The 26,212-nt window shown below is 34.8% G+C and overlaps 1 protein-coding gene and 1 pseudogene across 2 annotated transcripts; both read left to right on the plus strand.

The window, feature by feature from the left end:
* The first annotated feature begins 1,697 nt into the window (after positions 1-1,697).
* On the plus strand, positions 1,698-5,861 carry LOC129869924 (mediator of RNA polymerase II transcription subunit 15a-like; annotated as a pseudogene).
* Positions 5,862-8,600: 2,739 nt separating this feature from the next.
* Positions 8,601-19,989, plus strand: LOC129870778 (mediator of RNA polymerase II transcription subunit 15a-like). Of its 2 annotated transcripts, none has more exons than XM_055945641.1 (11): positions 8,601-8,899; positions 9,727-9,838; positions 10,258-10,378; positions 10,975-12,342; positions 12,915-12,976; positions 14,436-14,510; positions 15,718-17,037; positions 17,127-17,462; positions 18,662-18,862; positions 18,992-19,080; positions 19,459-19,989. In XM_055945641.1, the coding sequence occupies exons 1-11, from the start codon at positions 8,760-8,762 to the stop codon at positions 19,667-19,669; spliced, it is 4,035 nt and encodes a 1,344-aa protein (XP_055801616.1). In that variant the 5' UTR covers positions 8,601-8,759; the 3' UTR covers positions 19,670-19,989. The 2 variants fall into 2 exon arrangements, with proteins under 2 accessions (XP_055801616.1, XP_055801615.1); XM_055945640.1 differs by having other exon boundaries at positions 8,602-8,899; positions 12,906-12,976.
* Positions 19,990-26,212: the final 6,223 nt, after the last annotated feature.

The raw sequence follows: 26,212 nt of genomic DNA on the forward strand, positions 1-26,212 counted from the left end.
ACGCGGTAAATCAATAACATTAAATTTAGTTCTTTTCTTCTTTCTTACTTTGACCTTTTTTCGAGCTATAGCATAGTTAAATAAATTTTGTATTATAAAAGAGAGTTGAATAACTTTTTGAGATAATTATCATTCGTTGAGTGACTTTTATATTACGAAATAAAGTCATTATCATTCGTTGAGTAACAGTTTGATAAAAACAATTTGATATGCCCAAGGCAATCCTAGAATATTATCTAACGGGGAACTGATGCAGAAAACTCAAAACTCTAAATTCTCATTTTTGCTTCCTTGGTTCCTTTCCTGTCATCTTGAGAAACAGTGCTCTCATAGTGGGAATATGTTGTAGTGCGGTTAATTCCTTTTCACTTCTAGCATCTGCATTATTTGTTTGTGTTGAAGCATTGTGTATGATTGTGAAGTCAAGGCGGTTGCGGACACCATAAAAGGAGTTATTTTCACATATCTTGGTAGACACTGCAATGTAGATGTCATTTTTATGTTTGTTTGTTTTGATTTCGGGGAAGGAATTAAGGCCTCCCTAGTTCTTCGGGAAAGGGCTTGATTTAACTGAATTTAAAATCACTTGCCTGCTCAATTGCGTGAACCTTGTGAGCTATGTTTCTTTGCAGTGGGAGGTACTTGAAGCATGAATTTTAAAAGTTTGCAAAGGGCAAGAAACAGGACTGTGACTAAACTGATTATTTTTTCTGATTTTAAGCATGATTCTCATCGTCAGCGTCTTCAAAATGAACAAATTGAGAAGCTCAAGATGTTCAAGATGACGCTGGAATGCATTATGCTTATCTTGCAGCTTAACAAGCACGATATTCAACTTATTCACAAGGATAAACTGCCTTCGGTTGAGAAGTTCATAAGTTTCTTTCTTAGTGGCAATTGGCCGCGAAAGCCTACTTCCTCTCAACTACAGGAGCAACTTTCTCAGTCTTCCCGTACAGCTTCAGCAACCACAATCTCTTGATGGTCAAACTAATCCATCGATGCAACCCGTACAGGGTTCCATGGAGGCAATTCAACAGAATAATCTCACCAACTTTCAACATAATTCCTTGTCTGGCGTATCTACAATTTCCAACTCTCAACGACACATAATAAATATAGTAAAACCTGGTTCCATATTGGATTTGGTACAGGTAGCTACTAGCTCCTTACAACAGAATCCTGTTAACAGTCCTCAACAAGATAGCGTATGCTCATTCAGTTCACAAAGTGGAAAGAACCCAGTGCAGGAAAACCTCGGTTCCCTACAGCGAAATTCAAACGCCCTGCAACAATTATTTCCCAAACAGCACGAGCAGCAAATGTTGCAGAACCAACAATTAACACACCAGCTGCTGATGCAGCAACAACTTTTTCAAAATCAGCAGTTAATGAAACATCAGCAACCAATGAACTCACTGCAGCAGTTAATGCAACAGAATAATCTAACCAACTTGCAACATAATTCCTTGTCTGGTGTATCGACAATTTTCAACTCTCGGCAACAGATGAAAAATACAGTACAGCCTGGTAATTCGTTGAACTCACTGCAGCAGCTGGTTACTAGCTCTTTGCAACAGAATCCTGTTAACAGTCCTCAGCAAGTTAACATTAGCTCATTAAGTTCACAAAGTGGAACGATCCCAGTGCAGGCAAACCTCGGTTCCCTACAGAAAAATTCAAGTGTCCTGCAGCAAATGTCACAGAGCCAGCAAATATTGCAGAACCAACAGCAGATGCAGCAGCTACTTTTTCAAAGACAGCAGTTAATGCAACTGCAGCAAATGGGAATGAAAACGGGAGTTTTACATCAACAGCAGTCATTTGGCCAGCGTGTTGGATTTAATCATCCACAATTGAAGTCAGGAATATCTTCACCTCAACTCCATCAGGCACTATCTCCTCAGGTTATCCAACATCTTTCTCCGCAAATTGACCAACAAAATATGTTGGCATATCTTTCCAAAGCTGGGACGCCTCTCCAATCCGCAAGCTCACCATTTGTTGTCCCATCTCCTTCAACTCCCTTGGCTCCATCTCCAATGCCGGGGGATTCTGAAAAAGTTAGTGCTGGCCTTGCATAACATACCACAGCTGGAAATATAATGCATCAGCAAGCTACACTACCGATGGAGTTTGAACCCTACACCTAAACTGTGGAAGGTATAGAATCTCACCAAGTGAGCTAAGCTAACCCTTGAACCCCTATTAATATACAATAATGAAAATAATGATGCAATTACAATTGCCACAATAATTTGCTGAATATTAGCTAATGAAACTGTTGCAGAAAATGTATTAATACATAATGAAATATCTAACACTGTTCCAAAATTTGCCTGAAATTTTAATGTTGTAAGCAATCAGGTTCTTTAATATTTGTGATATCCTCAATTTTGTTTTATTTGTAGCACCTTTAGATTCTTTAGCTCAGACGGAAAATGCAAATGAAGCTGATTGGCAGGAAGAGGTTTACCAAAAGGGATTGCTTACAATGGTACTTTTTATTCGCTCAAGATTTTGAAAACAGAGGAAACCACAGACGACTCGCTGGAAATTGAAATTTTTGGCAGTTGAGTAGTGATGTGGATTTTGATGAACTGGCTGGTTATGACAATATAAAAAAATGGCTGAATGTTCTGAAATATTTCCTGTGATTCATGGTCACACCCCTAACCCCAAGGTACTTTAAACAGGTAACTTATAATTATTAGAGGCTGATAATATTCTCAATTGAGAAGTACTATTACAATAACTACACCTCAATCCCAAGCTAGTTGGAATTGGCTATATGAATTCTTACTATCCATGTCGGTCTGTTTAAGCCTGTCTTGGTCCAATATAATAATAAAAAAGTAGTTTCAGAAGGACGCGCATAATTGAGGAGTGAAGTATTTTTTGATACATTAATTTATTACAGAAAATCAGTAATCGCAAAAAAAATCATGAGATGATATGTCTGTAAGTTCGGGTCAAAGTCTTCATGGCATGTCACCAATTATCTTTATTTCCCTGCAACGAAAATCTTTAATTGCTAGCTTGAAGGATACCTATTTGTGCAAGAAGTATATACATGAATATATGGATATAAGAAGATGTTCTATGTGAAAAGGCATCCGTTCATCTGTATTAGTTGATATACTTTTGCTGTTTCTTTTTTATATATATTATAATAGAGAAATTCGATGCTTCCGTCTTTGGAACTCGGTGGAAAACAGGCTCTCCCTCTAATCTTCTCTCCTTACATCTCCGAGTTGGTTTATTATCTAGGAATAAGTTGGAATACTTTTGAGTTCTCCTTCTCCAAGAATAAACATAGAACACTAACATGCTTTGTATACTCCAATCCGTCGTTTTTACTTGTGAAGCCGACTACATTGTTACTATTTCATTGTTTACCCTTGTTTTGCTTCATTGATGATAAGGGTGTAAAGTGATAACAAATAAAAATTAATGATTGCCATTAAACCATATTATATCTCCCAAACTAATTGTAAAAAAGTATATCCTCCTGGTTAGTGGCGGATAATATAATTTTCTGCCGATCCTAACCCCAAGGTGGCTCCGCCACTGCTCCTGGTTGGGCTGGTCTATGATCACATTACGGAAGTTGTACTCTTTGATGTAAGCAGAAATGTGTACCAAGAAGATAAAGGAAGCAAATTATTTTATCATTCACATGTTAACCAATTGTATAGCCTCTTGGACAAGCTTTGAGAGGCCAAAAGTTCTTACTTTTTAAAAATGTGAGGTGTTTGGCCAAGTTTTTGGGAGAAAATAATTGTTTTGAGGAGTAACAAAAGTTATTTTTAGAATCTAAAAAAAAAAGGTTTTCTTCAAAAGTATATTTTTTCGAAGTACTTTTTAAAAGTTTGGTCAAACGCTAATTGTTGTTCAAAAATATATTTAGAATTGATGAGCCAAACAAACTATTTCTCACGCCAAAGGTAAATTTTTTGAAAAGCACTTTTCAAAATAAGCATATTTTAAAAGCTTGACCAAACAAGCTAGTAGCCTCTTCCTCTTTTACTTCACTTTTAACTTTTTTATCTGGAAGGTTCTCTCATGAACATTCTCTAGTAGTTTGTTCTCTATTGCATCTTATAGTTGATCTAATTATCATATATCCTCATGGGAATGCAATCCTGACATTTGCAAGATTGACTCGATGGAAATTTTTAACGCAGATCAAGTCTATGAGGGAGATGGATTTATCAGAGCTCAACGATCTATACGGGAAAATTGCTTCTACAATGCAGCAGGTTTGTTTTTTAGCAAAATTTGCATTGATTCCAAGAGAACTTTAGTCCTGGATATAATGATTGTTGATGGATTTTTAGTCTAACTCATCTCTTTTGCTACCTTGAATCATTATTATGTCCCACCTATCGATGGTTTCGGACGTCTTCTTAGGACATGTCTGAACCATCTTATGTGTGAGAGCCATCTTAGACGACGTCTCATTTTAACCTTTATGTGTCACTGTTATCTAGACATGCTTTTGATGTCAAGAGTCTCTTTTCCATCACTGAAAGGGATCAAGTCCTCCCTAAATCTTTGGGCTTGGGCTTGATATATCTGAGTTGTAAAAAGCACTTATGTCAACATTTTATTGAAACATATAGTGATGGTTAGTTTTTTTTCTGTATTTTGGTGGAAGGTAACATATGTTTTATTTTTAATTTTTTACTATGTTATTCGTTTCTTTGTACCTTTTCTTAAGTTCTCCTCCCTTTTTCTTGGCCCGTGAGGGTTACTTAAAGCATGACTATTAAAAAATTTGCATTTGGGCAAGAAACTGATTTCTTTCTGATCTTGTTCTTCCTCAGAGTCCTCAACATGAGAAAATTGAAAAACTCAAGATTTTCAAAATGACACTGAAACGCATTGTGCTTTTCTTGAGGCTTAACAAGTATGAGATTCAACTTTCTCACAAGGAGAAACTGTTTTCGCTTGAGAAGCACATAAGCTTCTTTCTTAGTGGCAAAAGGCCGCACAAGCCTACTTCTTCTCCATTGCATGCAGGGGCAACTTCCTCAGCCTTCCATCCATACAAATCAGGTTTGCAGTCTGAACTTGTTTCAAGTTGTTTGGATAATTCAATTGTTTCCCACCCTATTGAAATTGGTTTCCTGCTTGTGTTACATGCATCTACATTTTCAGTAATTGTTTGTATCAAACCTTGTTATGCGGTAATCTGAAATTAAGTAGAGGTTTCTTGTTCGTTCTTTTTTGGGGGGTTGATAACTTCGGGACTTGTGATTATTCTCCCAGTATAAATCTCTTAAGTTATGAATGATTTCACAGGTTACTTCTACTTTGTTCTAAGATCCCAAGTGTTTAAATAGGAAGGTATGTAGGTCAAAGATTTGGGTAGAAGGTTAGTAGGTAGTTGAGTTTTGTCATACTTCTAGTAGTATGATTTAGGTATCGCGTAGTTTCTTTTTCTCCCATGTGTATTAATATTTGTTGCTACACTTGTTTTTTACATTGCTACTTTGTTCTCTCTTTTTTTTTCTTGCTTTCTGTGTTGGTTACATTTCTTCTGTGCCGAGAGTCGTATCGAAAACAACCTATCTACCCGGCAAAGGTAAAGATAAGATCTGTGTACATTCTACCTTCTCCGGATCTCACTTGTTGAATTACATGACTATGTTATTGATCTCGTTGGTTTTGTTCTAAGATTTTATGTGTGTAAAGTTAATGATCTCTTGCAATTTACTTGTAAGTTACTAATTATGTCTTGCACGTTATATTCTATGCAGGCACAAAATACATATGCACATCAGCCGCCTACCATGGATTCCGATGTGCAAGATATTGCTTCTAAGTTTGATAGACTTCTGAGTTTGATTGATTAGATGGTAGTAATGATAGACTGTGTTATGTATGGAATGATTTTGGTACTTCTGGTATTGTGATTGTAGTTTTAAGAATTTTTATACTTTTAATATAATATAGATTCTTGCAAAAAAAATAATTCTAAACAGTGTCATCTCGGGTATTCAATCATTTTTTTTGTTTTCGAGTGTTCTTAATTTATTCCAAAGCACTAAAAATTATTGATTTTTTTTATGACTACTAAAATAAAATGTTAGATAATTGTCACCTAACGACCAATAAAAGTACATACAACTGATCTGGAAAAAAAAATCATATCGGAAACTCCAAAACAAAAGTCAATAAAATGCAACATGATTATCAAAACAATAACTACAATAACATAACAATTTTTTTTGGTAAAAATAAACATATTGTTAATATCAATGGACGTTAGGTACAAAATAAACTGTGCTGGACAGACTCGAACACAGTACTGCATCTCAGTCTACAAGCTATCTAAATGTGATCGAAGTCGTGGCCTCGTAGATCACATGATGTGCACTTCTTGGATAATTGTTCTTACTATACTTGTCCAGTGTTGTTGCTTTTGTTGGTAGATCCTTTCATTCATTGCCAACCAGGTATGATATACACACACCACTAAGGCCATCCTATATAGTTTGGCATGTGTGTTGTTGCTTTTAGCATGCCTGCTTGCCCATATTAGTTCCTCTCGCCAAACTAGTGGTCCTCTATCTATGCCAAGCCAGTTAAGCACACTTTTTCATATTTGGCCAGTGTAGTTACATTTAAATAGTAAATGATCAATGCTCTCCAATTCGGTGTTGCATAAAGGACAATCCAATTAGGTTTATACTCCCCATTTGCTCAGTTTATCCCTTGTTAATAGTCGACTGTAAGCTGTCAGTATCACGATATTCATTTGGGATGTCCATAGTTATTATAAACCAGTTTTCTCCACTGAACTATAGGGAAATCACCTCCCATGGTTTGGTACATGTGTTTGATTGAGTAGTGGTCTATCTGTTGGAGTTCATCTTCTCGTATGCCCACTTGCTCTGCATATTTATGCAACATGATTATTACTCAAAATTCCAAACAAAGCAATAAGAATTAAAAGAAATATCAAAACAATCAAATAGAAAATCAACAAAAGAATATAGAAAACTCTAAAAAAAAAACGAATGTATAAGACGAAAATGTAAAAACATAATAATATAAGTTGACATTAATTTTTCAACAATTTAAAATAACAATATTGTCATGTTTGTATGTATGTGTTACTTAAAGCACATTACACCGGGACGGAACCAGAATATTTGATAAGGGGGTTCAAGAAAATTAAAAAATAAGGGACTGGATGAAAAAAGTAAAAAAATGTGTCATTGCCGAGAATCAAATCCGCGACTATGGGTTCAATCACAAGCACTTTATCCACTGATCCACAATCTCCATTTGTTAAGGGGATGCAAAAATAATATTTGTACATGAATAAAAAAATTTGCAGTATATATAGTGCAATTTTTCGATGAAGGGGGTTCGGTTGCCACCCCTCGCACCCCTGTAGCTCCGCCCCTGATTACACGTACCTTCCGTTGTATTTTCGATCTACTTTCATTAAATAGCTAAATGAATCTTCTTCTTTTTTTCTTTTTTTTTTAAAAAAAAGTCTCAATTCAAAGCCAAAAATTAATTTTATTATCATCTCGATCTATTTTTAAAATATAAAATTATAAATTCACTATATTAAAAAATTAAAAATAATATATTATTTAAATTTCATTTCGTTCATTTTTAAACGTTAATCAGAATATGAAATGAAGATTTGATTAATGATTCATGTGCAACACTTTTATGTTGTATGACTTGTTTTATTGATCTTGTTGAAAATCAAATGCTTAGCATGAATAAATTGCTAAGTAAAGCAAAGCAATGTTAAAACATGATCAAACTTGTATGTATATTCTTGATAGAGTATATTCAACCAAAAAGACACTTTCATTATTTTTTTTGATCAATTTGTATGTTATCAACTTAAATTATTAACACCATTTTTTCTCATTTTATTTTTGAAATATTTGACTAAATAAAAATCAAAATTATCATTACAATATATTCCTTTAAATATTCCTCGTAACAGATCATTATAATATTTATATCTTACAAACAATACTATAACTTTCAACAACATACCAATAGAAACCTACAAATGAAATTGATCAAATACAAAATTCATGTTAGAACATAAAATTGATCCTTTAATCACATAAAAAAATAATGAGGAACAAAGATGAAGAAGGGGGAGGGGTAATATTAGCATTCTACATAATTGAAGATTTACATCAAATTTAAATATCAAGTCATTGATTAAATATATATTAATTTTATTATTACGATGAATTACATATATAACGATCACTTAATTTATTATAATTTAATTCATAATTGCAAGAATTTTTCTATCAATAAAAAACTTCAAACACTAATATTTTTTCTGTATCAATATATAATCTTTACTCAAAAAATCATTTCTTTTATTAAAAAATAAATTTAATTATCTGATAACTTTTTCTACTATTCAATAAAAAGAGAAATTATCGTATTTATCTCAACTCAAATCATAAAAAAGTTATTTTGAAACTTTTAATATATTACACAAAGCACGAATAAATTCACTATATCAAATATAATTTTTCTTAAAATAGTTCGGACTAATTCACTAGTGATAATATAATCAAATCAATGGCGGCTGGACACATCAGATACTCCGACTATATATATGAGTGAATAATATTACGACTCCGACTATTTAATTCTGATTTTTTTAACTGAAATTTCGGAATTTTTTTTCTTTGATTGAAGCGAGAAATTGTGATTTTCGATTGTGAATTAAGGAATTTTGGTTAGAAATTGAGATGGATGGGAATAATTGGAGGGCAGCTCAGGCTCAGGGAGGTGGTGGTGAAGGTGGCGGAGCGGCTGCCGGAGCTATGGATTCCGGTGATTGGCGGACACAACTTTTGCCCGATTCGCGTCAAAGAATTGTCAACAAGATGTAAACTTTTTTATTTTTTTTCGTTTTGGGACTTGTTTTTTGTTTTTTAATTTGTTAGAGATTTTGGATTTGGAATCGAATTTTGAATTTTGGTTTTCTTTTTATGTTTCATCAGTCCTCTGAAGAAACCCCATTTAGTTAGAAGTATTGATTAAACAATCTGATACATGTTTTTTCAGTTTCTTTCTGTTTTGTGGAAACTCATTTTTTTTTTCAGTTGAATTTTTGGGGGATTTTTATTACTGGTACCGGGTGAGTTGATTGTAAGTTTATGCCCTAAATATTTCGAATTTTGGTAATCAGTCAAGGGGGTAACATATGCGTACACTTTGACCCCACTCTTGGGATTACACTAGGTATGTTGTTGTTGTTGTGTGTGGGGGTGGTGCCGTGGTGGGAATCATCAAGGAACTAGTTCAAGTGGGGAGACCTAGTTTTACTCACTGGACTTAATATTCTGTTTTAGATATGTCGATATGGAAGGTGGTTGTTTGAGATAATTGGATTATAACTACTTATCTTTGTTTAGAGGAAACAAGGTTTAGTCTTTTGTAGCAAGGCGTAATGTCGAATTATTTTAATATATTTGAGAAGCATTTATCTAGATTGTGCTCTTATCAAGACTTTGTATTAGATATATCAAAAGGACAGGATGTTGCTGAAGCTAATTGGATTATAACTATTGATATTTGTTTAGAGGAAATAAGATTTAGTCTTTTGTAGCAGGATGTGATGTTGAATTATTTTTATTATATTTGAGAAGTATCTATCTAGAATGTGCTCTTATCTAGAGTTTATGTTGATGTTTTGTTCATATGGTTGTATAGAATGGAGACCTTAAAGAGGCATCTTCCTGTCTCGGGGCAAGAAGGAGTACAGGAGCTTAAGAAAATTGCTGTGAGGTTTGAAGAAAAAATTTATTCTGCTGCTACAAGTCAGGTGTGTAGTCTAAACTTGTTTCTATTTGTTTGAATTGTAAAGCTAGTTCATACGGGGTGGATTGTCCAAGACAATATAAGTAAACCACCCCTGCCTTTTTCATCCGATGTGGGACTCTTGATGCAATTTGTTCTCCAAGCCCATACAAGGAAACCACCCATCCCCTTTTTATCTGATGTGGATTCTTCAACATGAATGATGCAATTTGCTTAAACCGCTGCTTTGAGATTCTTTTCTTCATCCGAGGGCCAGACCCACTTGTGGGGTTACACTAGATATGTTGTTTAAACCTGCTGCAGAGTTCTGCAACCCCCCCACCCCCGCACTGCATCAGTTTTGTTAAAAAATATTTGAACCTGGACCGCATTTATCAACCCTATGTTGTATGTATTTTAACTTATATTTATCTAATATTACAGCAAGATTATCTTCGGAAGATATCTTTAAAGATGCTGACCATGGAGACAAAATCTCAAAATCCTATGACCAATTCTATTCAGCCAAATCCTGCAAGTAGTGGTCAGAATGCCCTTGGTCCAGGTGAACAATGAAATTTCATGTGCTGTATTTCAAATAGGCAAATCTTGTCTGACAGGACGTTTTGTATAAACCTGATTACTTCTTTCTGCTGTTGAAAAGTTTGATCTTTGTAGCTACTAAGTGTACAGGAAATTTTAGATGCTTGAACCATTGTGCTAATCTTTGAGTGATCTATAATAATTTAGGTGACTACCCCTAATAAGTATTGTTTGTCCTCTAAGTCAGAGTCCTACCCTTGCTCTTTCTCTACATTCTGACTATTACTTTCTTATTAGCTATCCAAAATAAGAGACAGAAGAAAAGCTTATCATTTACAGTACTACATACTCTTGTTTATTTGTCTAATAAGTAACTTAGTCAAAGTTCTCTTTTGTATTTTCGAATCAGTTTTCACTAAGCAATGGCTTCTGTTTCTTGTAGCTTAAACTACAAAATACGAGTTTACTTTTGCTGCTTGTTTGTATTTTCTTCTAATGTTATTATGTTTGTTAGTTATTTGAAAGCATCTTGATTGTTTGTATTTTCTTCTAATGTTATTATGTTCGTTAGTTATTTGAAAGCAGCTTGACTGGTTTCTTTTTGATTCATTTCTGTAGGATCCCACAGCATGCAATCCCAACTTAACAGCCAAGCACAGCAACTTCCTGTACCTATGGTGGCCAATCAAACTCAAACACGACAACCACTGTTGCAGCAAAACATTCAGAACAACATGGCATCAACTGGGCTGCAAAATTCTGCTAGCTTGGCTCCCGCACTTCCTCCTGTGAGTAATTTGACGCAGGGTACCATGCCAAATGTCGTGGGCCAGAATTCTAATTTGCAAAACATGCAAAACATGCCAAATGTTGGTCAAAACTCAGTAGGAAATGCCATTGGGCAAGGCATGCCTTCTAATATGGTTGCTAATTCTCAGAGGCAGATGCAGGGAAGACAACAACAGGTTGTTTCTCAACAGCAACAGCAGCAGTCTCAGACAACACAGCAATATCTTTACCAGCAGCAACTGCATCATCATCAAATGATGAAGCAGAAATTTCAGCAGGGAAGCACGTCACAGTCCTTGATGCAATCTCACATGCAGCAGCAACAGCAGCAACAGCCGCAGGAGCAGCAGCAACAACAACCACAGCAGCAACAAAACCTTCTACAACCTACTCAGACACAACCTTCTCAGCAAGCTATGATGCAACCTTCTTCAATACAATCTTCTTCTTTGTCCAACCTTCAGCAGAATCAACAGTCAACTCAATCTGTACTTCACCAACGGCAACAATCAGTTATGAGACAGCAGCAGGCTCCCATGGTTCATCAACAGCAATCATCAATGCTACAGCAACCAATTTTACCAGCTCAACAGCACCAACAACAGCAGCAGCAGCTGAGTGCACAACAGACAAATGTTTCAAATCTCCAGCAGAACCAATTGATGGTTCAACAGAACACAATGCCTGATGTTCAGCAGAGACTAGTGGGCCAACAGAACAACTATAACAGTCTGCAGCAGCAGCAATTACTTAATCAGCAAAACAACTTTCAAAATATGCATCAGCAGCAATTGGGCTCTCAAAGTAATATTGCTGGGGTCCAGCAGCAACAGCTGTCTGGAAGTCAACAACCTGGTAACTCTGGCTTGACGTCTAATCAGCACCCTATCCATATGATGCAGCAACCAAAAGTTCCTGTGCAACAACAAATGCTGCAGAGTACTACGACATTGTTACCAAGTCAAGGTCAACAATCGCAGTCGCAGCCAGCACAACAGCAAATGATGTCTCAGAGCCAATCACAACCAGGACAGTTACAGCCACCTTTGGGTGGTTTGCAGCAACAGACGAATCAATTGCAAAGGGAGATGCAACAGAGGCTTCAACCATCAGCCCCCCTGCTTCAACAGCAGAATGTAATGGAACAGCAGAAGCAGCTATATCAATCACAAAGAGCCGCACCAGAAGCCTCATCAAGTATGTTTTTTTTCTTAATCAAAGCTTTCAATTAGGTCTCATAAATCATTCTTTAGCAGTTTTTCATTCATAGGTATTTCCACCTTTCATGCCTTCTGTGTGTGAAGGTATATGACTTCTACACTATTTTAACCACTGGTTACATTTTTTTTAATGTAAAAATGACTAGTCTTTGAGTGGTGGCGTGTCACCAAGTGATCTTGCTGTTTTGATCAGCTTAACCATACTGTGATGGAAACTAAGAAATAATGAGATCCGAAAGATGCATTTGATTTTCATTTAAGGGATGGAAATCTTAGTCTATTTTAAAATTCATTGAGTATTGGTATACTACCAAATACCCAATCATCTTGGTCTAAAGTGAGAAACTTAACTTCTTTCACAAGGACATTCGGATGACAGCTAAAGTGTTATGAATATAGTTTCTCAAAAAAAAAGGTACGAATATTATCTGAAACATCCAACACCTTTCATATCCCAAAACTTGCCTGAAATTCTAATGCTGTAAGGAGTCAAGTACTTCAATATTATTGTGCTATCCTTAACTTTTGGTTTATTTGTAGCATCTTTAGATTCTACAGCTCAGACGGGAAATGCAAATACAGCTGATTGGCAGGAGGAGGTTTACCAAAAGGTATTGTTTTTTCAAATGGTATTTCTATCTGCACAGGATGTTGAAAACTAAGGAAATTACTGATGAATTGCTGGAAATTGTTGTTTTGGAAATGGACAAGTGAACTGTATTTTGATAAATTGACTGATAGCAACAATATAAGAAATAGATGAATACTGTGAAATATTTCCTGTGATTGATGGAGTAATAGAGGAGGTTTACCAAAATAAGTGTTCAGCAAATTCATGGTCATACCCATTCCCTCAAGGCACTTTTATGGTGTTCCAATTCGTAGGAGTATGAAATTAAGCTTATTACAGATAACTTGTAAGAAATTGATTTATTCTCAACTGAAAAGTGAAGAACTACTACATCAACAACAACAACTATTATGCCTCAATGTCAATCAAGTCAGGGTCTGTTATATGAATTCTTGTTGTCTACCTCTCTTCATTTGAGCCTTTCTCGATTTAATATTATAGCACTAGAAATTCCTTACACTTTCTCCTGGCATAATTGAGAAGTGAAGTAAATCTGATAAATTGATTGGTTACAATTGATTTTTGATGAAGTGATTATAAATAGTTGAATGTTGTTATGTACTATCTAAATTCACGAGGTAATATGTCTGTAAGTTCGGGTCAGGGTTCTCATAATATGTCCCGAATTTGCTTTATTCCATGGAAACTAAAATATTTATTTCTAGTTTGAAGGGTAAACCTATTCATGCAAGAAGCATAAATTTGAATATATGGCTATTAGAAAATTTTGTTCTTTGTGAAAAGACACATTCATCTGTATTAGTTGGTATACTTTTTTTGCTTTTGTTTTTTGGGATAACACGAAAAATTCATTGTTTCCTGCTTCAAAATGCGGATGATAATGGGTCTGCCCCTCTAGCCTTTTCTACTTAAATACCCGACTTGGTTTACTAGCTAAGAGTAAGTTGGAATACTTTGAGTTCACCAAGGATAAACATATAACATCAACATGCCCTTTTACTTGTGAAGCTAACTACATTGTTGTTATTCATTTTTACCCTCATTTTGCTTCATTGATTATAAAGGTGTAAAGTGAAAAAAAGAATATGATGATTCCACACTAAACTATATCATATCTCCCAAACAACTATAGAAAAGTATATTCTAATTCCTCCTGGTTGGGCTGGTGTATTATCACATGTTGGAACTAGACCCTTGCTGTGAGCACTGAGCAGAAATGTGTACCAAGAAGCTAAAGCAAGCAAAGTTCTGTTGTTTATTTTTTCATTCACACGTTTAATCATGCAAAATGGATTCTTTAATGAGTTCTAGACTTTCTCTTCCACTTCACTTTTAATCTTTTTATCTGGAAGGTTCTTTCATGAAGATTCTCTAGTTTGTTCTCTACTGCATTGTACAGTTGATCTAAGTATTACTTATCCACATGAGAATGCAGTCTTCAAATTTGCACAATTGAGTTATGCAAAATTTTAATGCAGATAAAGTCTATGAAGGAGTCATATTTACCAGAGCTCAATGATCTATACCAAAAAATTGCTTCGAAAGTGCAACAGGTATGTCATCAACATTTTAATCCGTTATTATCATTTCTGGAGCAATTCTAACAGCTGTATGGTGCAGCGTGCTGGATACTGGATTTTGATATAATTTGAGATGTTAATAGTTCTCAGAAATCATTCTCCTTATGGGGACAGTACTTGCAATCATATATTTCTCCCTACTTATCCTAAACCATTGCAGGCATAGCCCTCTAATTGCTTCGTCATAGTTCCAAATTATGGTTTGACTCCCTTGAAAGTTTTGTCAATTGACACACCATCATTTGCATATAGCATGGACCAAGGTGTACTGCATTTGTATTATATTGGTTAGGTCATCCATAACTAGGTAAACAGGTACTGGTATCAGATTGATTTTATAAACCTATGGTTATTGGAAACTCCTCTTATCTATTTGCATGTTTCTCACACCCATTATAGCTCCTTCTTACATATATTCTCTGGCAGTTGATACAAACTTCTTGATATGCCCATAGGTAATCCTTGAAAATATTATCTAACTGAGAACTGATGCAGAAAGCTCAAAACTCTAAATTCTCATTTTTGCATCTTTGGTTCCTTTCCTGCCATCTTGAGAAACAGTTGTATCATACTGGGAATACATTGTAGTGCAACTCATAAGGGAGTTGCTTTCTGAGGGACTCAAAATATCCACAGCTATTGTCAAGCTTGGGCATACTAAACAATGACCCAATTGAGACCATGGCCACACCTTGATAAAACAGTGATGATGTGGTCAACCTTGGATACGTGGCTCTTCGATGGGGGAAGGACCACGCTAGTCGTCTGAGTGTGTGGTGTGTAGTGGGTTTTCATTTCTTGCATCTACATCATTTGTCTGTGTTGAAGCGTTGTGTATGATTGTGAAGTAGAGGTGGAGGACACCATAAAATGAGTTATTTACACATGTCCAGGTGAACGCTGTGATGTAGATGACATTTTTATGTTCGCTTTGGGGAAGGCTTCAAGGCATCCCTAATTCTTCGGGCAAGGGCTTGATATATCTAAGTTTAAAGAGCACTAAAGTCAACATTCTGTTGAACTGGGCACCTGGCTACTATGTTATTTGTCTCTTGATGTTCTTTCTTAGTTTTACTCCCTTTTTCTTTGCTGTGGGAGGTACTTGAAGCATGACTTTTGAAAGTTTGCAAAGGGCAAGAAACAGGACTGTGACTAAACTGGTTTTTTTCCTGATTTTAAGCAAGATTCTCTTCCTCAGCGTCCTCAAAATGAGCAAATTGAAAAGCTCAAGATGTTCAAGATTACTCTGGAACGAATTGTGCTTTTCTTGCGGCTTAACAAGCAGGATATTCAACCTTCTCACAAAGAAAAACTGGTTGCGGTTGAGAAGCACATAAGTTTCTTTCTTAGTTCCAATAGGCCGCGCAGCAAGCCTTCTTCTTCTCCACTTCAGGGACAACTTCCTCAGTCTTCCATGCAGCTTCAGCAACCACAATCTCTTGATGGTCAAACTAATCCATCGATGCAACCTGTACAGGGTTCCATGGCAGCAATGCCGCAGAATAATCTCACCAATTTGCAACATAATTCCTTGTCTGGAGTATCGACAATTTCCAACCCTCAGCAACACATGATAAACACAGTACAGCCTGGTTCCAGTGTGGATTTGGGACAGGGTAATTCATTGAACCCACTGCAGCAGGTGGCTACTGGCTCTTTACAACAGAATCCTGTAAACAGTCCTCAACAAGTTAACATAAGCTCATTAAGCTCACAAAGTGGAACACACCCTGTACAGGCAAACCTCGGTTCCCTACAGCAAAATTCTAACGCCCTGCAACAGTCACTTCCTAAGCAGCACGAGCAGCAAATGTTGCAGAACCAGCAATTTAGACAGCAGTACCACCATCGGCAGATGCAGCAGCAACTTTTTCAAAGGCAGCAGTTAATGCAACAGCAGCAAGCAAAGCAACAGCAGACCGCGCTATTGCCAACCCACCAGATGACACAGCTTCAACAGATGACTGATGCTAATGACCTAAAGATAAGGCAGCAAATGGGAATGAAAACAGGAGTTTTACAGCAACAACAAGCAGTTGGCCAACGTGTTGGATCTCATCATCCCCAATTGAAGTCAGGAATATCTTCACCTCAACTCCATCAAGCACTATCTCCTCAGGTTACCCAACATCCTTCTCCACAAATTGATCAACAAAATATGTTGGCATCTCTTACCAAAGCTGGGACTCCCCTCCAGTCCGCAAGCTCACCATTTGTTGTCCCATCTCCTTCAACTCCCTTGGCTCCATCTCCAATGCCGGGGGATTCTGAAAAAGTTTGTGCTGGCCTTGGATCACATACCACAGCTGGAAATATAATGCATCAGCAAGCTACTGGTGCTTCTGCACCTGCCCAATCTCTTGCAATTGGTACACCTGGGATATCAGCCTCACCTTTGCTTGCTGAGCTTACTCCTCTAGATGGTACACATGCCAATGTCTCAGCTGCTGTTCCTGGCAAGTCAAGTGTTGAACAACCATTTGAACGCTTGATGAAAGTGGTTTGTATTATACCATTCCCCTTAATTTATATTTTCAGTAATCCCAATAAATCTGTCTTCATTTGAATTGACATATTCATTATGTTCAGGTTAAAAACATGTCTGACAAAGCATTGAATTTGTCAGTTAGTGACATCAGTTCAGTTGTCAGTATGACTGATAGAATAGCAGGATCTGCTCCAGGAAATGGATCAAGAGCAGCTGTTGGCGAAGATTTGGTTGCCATGACCAAATGTCGTCTCCAAGCGAGAAATTACTTTACGCAGGATGGACCTACAGGAACAAAGAAAATGAAGCGATATACAACTTCCAACGTTGTTTCATCAAGCAGCAGTTTAAATGATAGTTTATGGCAGTTGAATTGTTCTGAAGCACCTGAGTTAGAGTCAACAGCAACATCCAATGCCAAAAGACCTAAACTAGAGGTAATCTTCTGCTGCCTAGTTACAGGACAAAAGTACAAAACTACACTTCCAAACATGAGAGCTCTGTGGTAGACTATATTGGTTCTTAAAAGAAAAAGGAGGTCCATTCAGGTGCACTTTAGAGTTAAAAAAGTAAAAACAGATCTTTGGCCATGACCACTTGAGAGAGAGAGAGTAGAATGACCAAATGCAATACGGTGGAATATTTCCTGAAGTTTCAGCTTGCATGCAAACTGAAACTCAACTCAAAGTGGTTTTTAACTATCATTCCGTTTGTCTGCTCTTTCATTTAATTGATTATGTTTCTGCAACTGGAACTTCAACCCCAAACTACCACTTTTTGGACTGTTCTGAAAACTTTGATAGCTATGGAGAATACTATATGGGGATCAAACATTACTTTATGTGAATGAGACATGAGTTTTGCTTCTTTAGTACTTTTGCAGCTTGTGTGTGTCCAAATTATCTGAACCAAGTATAAGATGACTGTCTAGAATCAAACATATGCAGTATATTGAATGCCTATTTATGAACTATTTACTGCCTATTTATGAACTGTTTTGACTTGAATCACCAACTGCACCTCATTTTGTTGCTAGGCTCTCTGGCATTTAGATTGACACAAAGCACTTGGTCCTTGCATTTTCATATTGGGTTTCTTTATGCCTGGATTCACCCTACTCTTTTGTTTTATTATAAACAATGTGAATCACTTGAATCCCACCTAATCATTTGATAGAGTAATTGTATTTCCAAACGAGTAAATTTATTCAACAGAAAAAGCAAAAATACAAATTGGAAACTTTCCAAGCTTTGGCAGTATACAGGGAATAGGTATTATAATTTATAAGACTCGAGAATATTAAAGCAGCTTTGCTTCTAGGCAACATGTGAACCATTATTCTGGAATGGTGTTTTTATTCCGTAAAGCTTTGCATTTATCGGAAAATGAGTTAATTTTTGTTATTTTTTTTTGTCACATGGTTGCATTTCATCCATTTCTTTTCATGATCAGACATCCAATGTTTGATGTAAGATAGAATGTTTTATCACAAAAATGTTGATCTTTTTCAGATGCTGATTTTCCTTAATCTTGCATTCATATTGATGTGTTGATCTTGACAAGGAAATTGCTTTACTTTCAACTTTGGTTTCTCCAGCTTTACCATGTAATAACAGTAATTAGTAATCTGTTGTAGGTTAATCATGCACTGGTTGAAGAGATACAGAAAATCAATCGGCAACTTATCGACACTGTTGTAGAAATTAGTGACGAAGGTGTTGATCCAAGTGCTCTTGCTGCTGCAACAGAGGGTGGTGAAGGCACTAATGTTAAGTTTTCTTTCACTGCCGTTGCATTGAGTCCAAACTTAAAAGCACTGTATGCTTCAGCACAGATGGTGAGATTTTGATCTTCATATACTGAACTTCTGTCATTAACTCCATATGAAAAAAAAAAAACTTCAGTCATCAACTCTTTTACATTTTTTGTTTCTTTGGTTGAATGATGGTCTTTTACTTCTGTGCAGTCTCCAATTCAGCCTTTGAGATTGCTTGTTCCAGTTAATTATCCAAACTGCTCTCCGATTTTGTTGGACAAATTCCCAGTTGAAGTCAGGTGAGTAAATTCTGGCAGTCCTCTTGATTTAGTTAGTACTAGTAAGAGATGAGTAAAGACAGAGAAAGGGAAGACAAAATTAATAAGAGCAATTATAGCCCTTGTTATAAAAAATAAGAGCAGTTATAACGTATGAAGTCAAAAAAGCATTAATAGACCTGATTTTATGCTGTATTCGTCATACCTTGTTGATTTGTGAAAAAGGTCGTAGATTTGAATTCTCTAATGGTCAATCATAAAAGATTTTGTACATGTGCCTTTTGATTTTTGTAAAGATTATCAACTAAGTTGAAGATCACCTTATGCAGTCTTATAGTCTCCACTTTAACTCCTAAGTGAATCATTTAAAAACTTGGTTTCAACTATTTTCTGCTGCAGTAAAGAGTATGAAGATCTATCCATGAAGGCCAAGTCAAGGTTTAGTGTCTCTCTGCGAAGTCTTTCACAGCCGATGTCTTTAAAAGACATAGCCAGGACTTGGGATGTTTGTGCTCGTGCTGTAGTTTCTGAATACGCACAGCAAAGTGGAGGAGGAGGAACCTTCAGCTCAAAGTATGGTTCTTGGGAGAATTGTTCGACTGCAGCATGAACAAAGACTAAATTATGAGGTTTTATTCATCCTGCTTCGGCCTTGCTCTCCTGCTGCTACCTCCTATTTACTGATGGTGACCGCGTATTTATCGGCTTCTTGAATTGAATGCTGAGATTCATTTGTATATGCTGGTTGTTACTGGATAAGCTTTTGTACCCCCTTGAGTTGTTTGTACTCAAGTGTGTGGATTTTGCCTTTTGAGGTGTTTGTCCTTTAAACTTAAATGACTATTTTGTGCTGGATATCTATGAACTTAGGGCTCATTTTGTACAAGGTATAAGTAATCTCGGGATTAATTTTAGGATGAGCTTATCCCATGTTTGGTTGGTATAATTAAGCCCGGGATAACTTGTTCCCTAACCAAACTTGCATATTTTAGAAGTAAGCAACCAAGCTAGTAGTCTCTTCCTCTTCTACTTCACTTTTAACTTTTTTTCTGGAAGGTTCTTTCATGAAGATTCTCTAGTTTGTTCTCTACTGCATCGTACAGTTGATCTAATTATCAAATATCCTCATGGGAACGCAGTCTTGACATGTACGAAATTGACTTAATGAAAATTTGTAATGCAGATCATGTCTATGAGGGAGATGTATTTATCAGAGCTCAGTGATTTATACTGGAAAATTGCTGCTGAAATGCAGCAGGTTTGTTTTTTAAGCTAAATTTGCATGGACTCCAAGAGAACTCAAGTCCTTTGATATAATCATTGTTGATAGATTTTAAATCTAACTCATCTCTTTTACTATAATCATCATAATGTCCCACCTATTGTTGCTTTCGGACGCCTTCTTAGTATATGTTTGTACCATCTTAGGTGAGAGAGCCATCTTAGACGATGTCTCATTTTAACCTTCATGTGTCACTGTTATATAGACATGATTTTGATGTTAGTGTCTCTTTTCCATCACTGAAAGGGATCAAGTCCTCCCTAATTCTTTGGGCTTGGGCTTGATAGTAAAAAGCACTTATATCAACATTTTGTTGAAATGTAGCGTGAAAGTTTTTTTTTTTTTTTTTTTTTTGTTGGAAGGTAACATATGTGTTCATTTTTAGTTTTTTACTGTGTTATTCGTTTTCCTCCCTTTTTCATGGCTGTGAGGGATGCTTATAGCATGACTATTTAAAATTTGGAAAGGGCAAGAAACTGATTTCTTTCTGATTTTGAGCATGACTCCCTTCCTCAGCATCCTCAACATGAGAAAATTGAAAAAATCAAGATTTTCAAGATGACGTTGGAACGCATTGTGCTTTTCTTGTGGCTTAAAAAGCATGAGATTCAACTTTCTCACAAGGAGTAGTAACTGTTTTCGCTTAAGAAGCACGTAAGTTTCCTAGTGGCAAAAGGCCGCACAAGCCTATTTCTTCTCCATTGCACGGCCAACTTCCTCAGCCTGCCATCCATACAAGTCAGGTATGCAGTCTGAACTTGTTTCAGTTGAGTTGTTTTCCTGTATGTGTTAACATCATCTACATTTCCTATTATTGTTTGTATCAAGAGGGGGAGCTTGATAACTTGGGGACTCGTGATTATTCTCCCAGTATAAATCTCTTAGCTTATGAATGATCTCTCGTGTTAATTCTATTTTGTTCTAAGATCTCATGTGTTTAAATAGGAAGGTATGGAGGTCGAAGGTTAGTAGAGAGTCGATTGTTGTCATACTTCTAGTAATATGATCTAGGTATCGCGTAGTTTCTTTTTTCTCCAATGTGTATTAATATATTTTTGCTACACTTGTTTGTTACATTGCTACACATGTTTGTTACATTGCTACTTTGTTCTCTTTTTCTTTCTTACTTTCCTGCGTTGATTTCATTTCTTTTGAGCCCAAGGCCTATTTGGAACAACCTCTCTACCTTGCAAAGGTAGAAGTAAGGTCGTACATGCTACCTTCTCCGGATCTCACTTGTTGAATTACATGGCTATGTTGTTGTTGATCTCCTTGGTTTTGTTCTAAGATTTTGTGTGCAAAGTTAATGATCTCTTGCAATTTACTCGTAAGTTACTAATTATGTCTTGCATGTTATATTCTACACAGGCACAAAATACATATGCACATCAGCCACTTACCATGGATTCCAGTTGGCAAGATATTGCTTCCGAGTTTGATAAGACTTCCGTTTGATTCATTAGATGGCAGTTATGATGGACTAGGTTATGTATGGAATGGCTTTGGTACTTCTGGTATTGATGGTAGTTTTGATGGATTGAGTTCTGATACTAAACTTGATGAGCGTTTAGCCCATGAAGGGCCAATGTACTAAAGTACTCGTGAACCCACACATCCCTCCCTGGATTATGTTAAGTACTCGTGAACCCATGCATCCTTCCCTAGATTATGTTAAAATGACAACATTTTATGTGGGAACTAAGGCGAAAATTCAAAATGTCCATCTCCTACAAGTTATTCTCTCTGTCTGAATCTTTAGCAGCACTTTTACATACAAAGGTTACACTTTTCCTCAAAAAAAATTTATGCTCTCTTTTTAGTTTTTCTTCAATTTTATGGTCTCTCTGTCTGATTTTTCTTTTGTGATAATAATATTAATTATAGTTTACTTGTCAAGTCGTTGTTTAGGCAAAAAAAATTTAGCATTTTACCTAATGGTAGTATAGTGCATCCATTCTCTTGAACTTTTGGATATGCCTCTGAGCACATGTTGAGTAAGGATGGTTGAGGAACGATTTAGAGAAAATTGTGACTCATTCGAAAAATAAGTTGTGTCAAAATTTTCTTTTCTATTTGTATCTATTTAGTGATTAACCTGCTAATTAATTTCTTTAATCCCACTCAATAAAGTACGGTTTCGATATGGGCTCCGAAAGTGATACCAAATTCCACTTCTATATTATTATTTTTAAATTTAGAAGTTTAAAAAAGTTATTCTTCACTATTTTAAAAAGGGGGATTTTTATTCAGCATCCTAGCTAAGTTGTTCTAGCAGTAACTACTTACCAATTCATATAATAATATGTTTTGTATACTCTTCAATCACCAAACTTTGATGAATTAATGTATATTTTACCTTATTTATTAAGTAATGATGGTAAAGTATAGTGACTTGATATAAATACTCCATACAGATAATTTTTTAAAATCTATTAAAGAGTTGGTGTTGGGTTAGCCGAAAATCAAAGTTATTTATCAATCTAAATCTTTTTTGATATAAGTAACATATATTATTAGAGTTAACACCTAATTTAACACCTATGCTAAATTAGAGGTGAGCATGATATGATAGGTATCGCATATTATATTGATATAGAAATTTTGATATTGCGATTTCAATATTTTGGTATTTAATATGCATTTTTTTAATTAAAAAATGATATCCGATATAGTATTCAGTATACATTACAAATACCGAATATCATATCGAAAATATATGGTTATATTATTATAACTAATTGCATTTGGCACGGAATTGCATTTGGCTCGTGCTAAGTTCGGACCCAAACTAAAATTGATATTTGTTATTCTTGATTTTTATTTTGTTCTTTTGTATTATTTTCTCCGTTCACTTTTACTTGTCTATTTTGAACTTTGCACGTTTCTTAGCAAACAATAATTAAAATGAGTATTTATTACAATATTCATATTAATTAATGTATAGTCTTAGATTTTAGGAAATAAATAATTAATACTGAAGATAAGATATATTTAATTAAGTAATTAATATTGAAGGGAATAAGTAATTAAAAGAAGGATGAAGCTGCAGCAACAATAGCAGAAAATGAAGAAGAAGAGGTAAGAAGAAGATGATGAAAGAGGAGGAGGAAGAAGAACAAGACGTACCGGACCATTTGTTTTGGAAAAATTAGGATCGCGTGGTCATTTAGGTAATTTAAGTAAATTGAATTAAAAAAATAGTTATTAAATCTCATGAGCTGACATTTTGCATAATTTACTCTATATATTAAGAATTTCATTCGTCTGATCTCAAACAAATGTATGCACCAATTAGTGAAAGTTTTTGAGCTTAAGCTTTTTAATGATCCAAATTGAGTTTTACTTAATGTTGGATTAACTTCATTATTATTTTCTCGATTAAACTTATATTATCTAACCTATTTTTTGGCAAGAAATTACAGTATTCAAATCGTATTAAAAAAAAAATTAATGCTACAAGTTGTTGTATGATGTCGTCAATAAAGTTAACTTATAAATAAAAATAATATTACTTAAATTAAATAATAAAAACTCTTGATAAGGAAAATTATTTTTGTAGATGTTTCAGATAAAATAAAAAAAAATTGAATCATGACAGTGTCATTAATTTCAGGAGCTGATGGTTAACTTAGTTGGGTGATTAATATTGATTTCAATGTGTTCGAAAGCTATGTGATTTATTGATTGGATTCTTGAATTTTTAAAAAGTTTAGTTTCATCATGATCATTAATTTTGGATTAGTGTTTTAATGATTTCAACATATTCAAAACATATTTTACGATCAGTAAAATTTGATTTGTTTTTCTGGAATTCCGAACAAATTTCAAGAATTCATTCAGTGTTTTGGCATCAAATTTAAATATCAGGTCATTGATTATATGTACTGATTTCATTATTGCAATAAAATAACATTTATGATGATCACTCAACTTATTATAATTTAATTCATGAATATTAGGGAATTTTTCCACCAATGAGAAATCCTCAAATTATGCATAATTTCATTAGAAAAATAGAGTGATCAAACTGTTAACAAAGAAATTAAAGCGACACAAGCAAAATATTTTTTTGGTATATTGCATAGTTCTATCTTTATCTGCATTAAAAATAGACAAAATTAAAACTCTTTTTATTGAATCAATAAGGACATTATAAATAACAAATAGTATTAATGACTTTAATATTTCAGTTAATACTGCTAATCGTTGATCTTTATTCAGTAAAATCACTTGTTCTACCAAAAAACAAGTTTAATTATCAGATAACTCTTTATACTATTCAAGAAAAAGGAATATTTATTGTTTCTGTTTCAACTCAAATTCTAAAAAAATATATTTTAAAACTTTTAATATACTACACAAAGCACGCGTAACTTTACTCTGTCAAATATAATTTTTTTAAAGGAGGATTACACAAATTACATAGTGCTAAATGTTAATGATATTCTATCCCTATTATTTTTAAAATTACAAAAATCTCTTAAATTTGGTGGAATTCAGATACATCCCAAAACATTCTGATACATCACGTAAAGTGATACATCCGACATCCCTATATGTCACATAAAGTGATGTATTCGATCGATACAAAGTGATGTATCCGAAAATAGAAGAGAGTAGAGATTTTTATAATTTATTGACATAGTAGAAAATTTTAAAGAATATGGTAAAATAAGTTGTGTATTTCGATAATTTTTTCTTTAAAAAAAAAACAACGCAACGGTTCCTTAGTAACTAGTGATGGCAAAGTGAGCCCATATTTTAATAATCCGTTCAATCCGTTTATATTTTAATGGGTTGTGTGATTGATTTTTTAGGTGAATAAAATATAGATTTAAACTCATATTCAACCCATAGAAATATGGGTAAACTATGGGCGAGCCAAATGGGTTAAACTTTCAACTTTTAGTCACACAAAATTCATAATATATTCAAAAATGTTGTAACTTCCCTTCCTTTTTACGTTCTTCATTAAAATTAATTATTCCCCTCTACAATTAAAAATATGAAGTAAAATAAAAATAACTTTAAAAAAAATATTAAAAAGGTGAAGTCTTCGCCCTAGGAACGGGTCTTGATTCAAAAATTGAGTTCTGGATCAAAAGTCGGAGTCAAGTACCAAATCAGATTCCGAATTCATCGTAGAGGTCGGATGTGGGGGTCAAATTCTGATTTAAAAGTCGGATACCGAATCGAGTGTTGAGGTAGGATCCCAATTGAAAGTCAGGGTTAAATTCTGATTTAAAAATCAAATACCGAATCGAGTGTCGAAATAGGATCCCAATTCGAAAGTTGGGTATCGACTGGGAGTCGCGATCAGGTCTCGGGTCAAAATTCGGGTCCCATGTATAGTGTCGGAAACGAATACTGATTCAAAAGTCGGATTTCGATTTGGGTGTTGATCCCGAGTTAAAGGTCGGGGTCAAATCTCGTGTTAGAGACCTGGAGTCGAATCCCAATTTAAAAGTCAAGTTCAAAGTCGGGTTCTTATTTAAAAGTCGAATACCGAATTTAATTTTATGATATAATATAATTAAATAAAATATTTTCAATATTTTTCATCAAAAAAAAATTTATAGTATTTTTCTTATATTAATATTAAAGTAGAGGGTTATTTACTTGTAGGAATATGAGTAAATTAATATTTTACTCAATTCATTTTTATTCATATAAAATATAAATAGAAATTATACACGCTTTTTCTTTATTAAGTTTTTTTCACTGAATTTTTTCTAATATTTATTTTTTACTAGAATTGTTTTCGTTACATTATTGAATGTCCTATATTGGATGTTACTATCCAAGTGGGTGGGGCACAAATTGGGTAAGTTGCCTCTACTTGTTACCTAGGCACAATTCTATGCAAAATGA

Source organism: Solanum dulcamara, chromosome 10 (genome assembly GCF_947179165.1).
Source record: "Solanum dulcamara chromosome 10, daSolDulc1.2, whole genome shotgun sequence".
Taxonomy (NCBI): Eukaryota; Viridiplantae; Streptophyta; class Magnoliopsida; order Solanales; family Solanaceae; genus Solanum; species Solanum dulcamara.

What these genes read in the sequence shown, in the direction of transcription:
- LOC129870778 (XM_055945640.1), top strand. Translation starts at nt 8,760, where the DNA reads ATGGATGGGAATAATTGGAGGGCAGCTCAGGCTCAGGGAGGTGGTGGT. An exon ending in CGCACCAGAAGCCTCATCAA is followed by an intron (nt 12,343 to 12,905) that starts GTATGTTTTTTT and finishes GTTTATTTGTAG; the next exon opens with CATCTTTAGATTCTACAGCT. An exon ending in AGGAGGAGGTTTACCAAAAG is followed by an intron (nt 12,977 to 14,435) that starts GTATTGTTTTTT and finishes ATTTTAATGCAG; the next exon opens with ATAAAGTCTATGAAGGAGTC.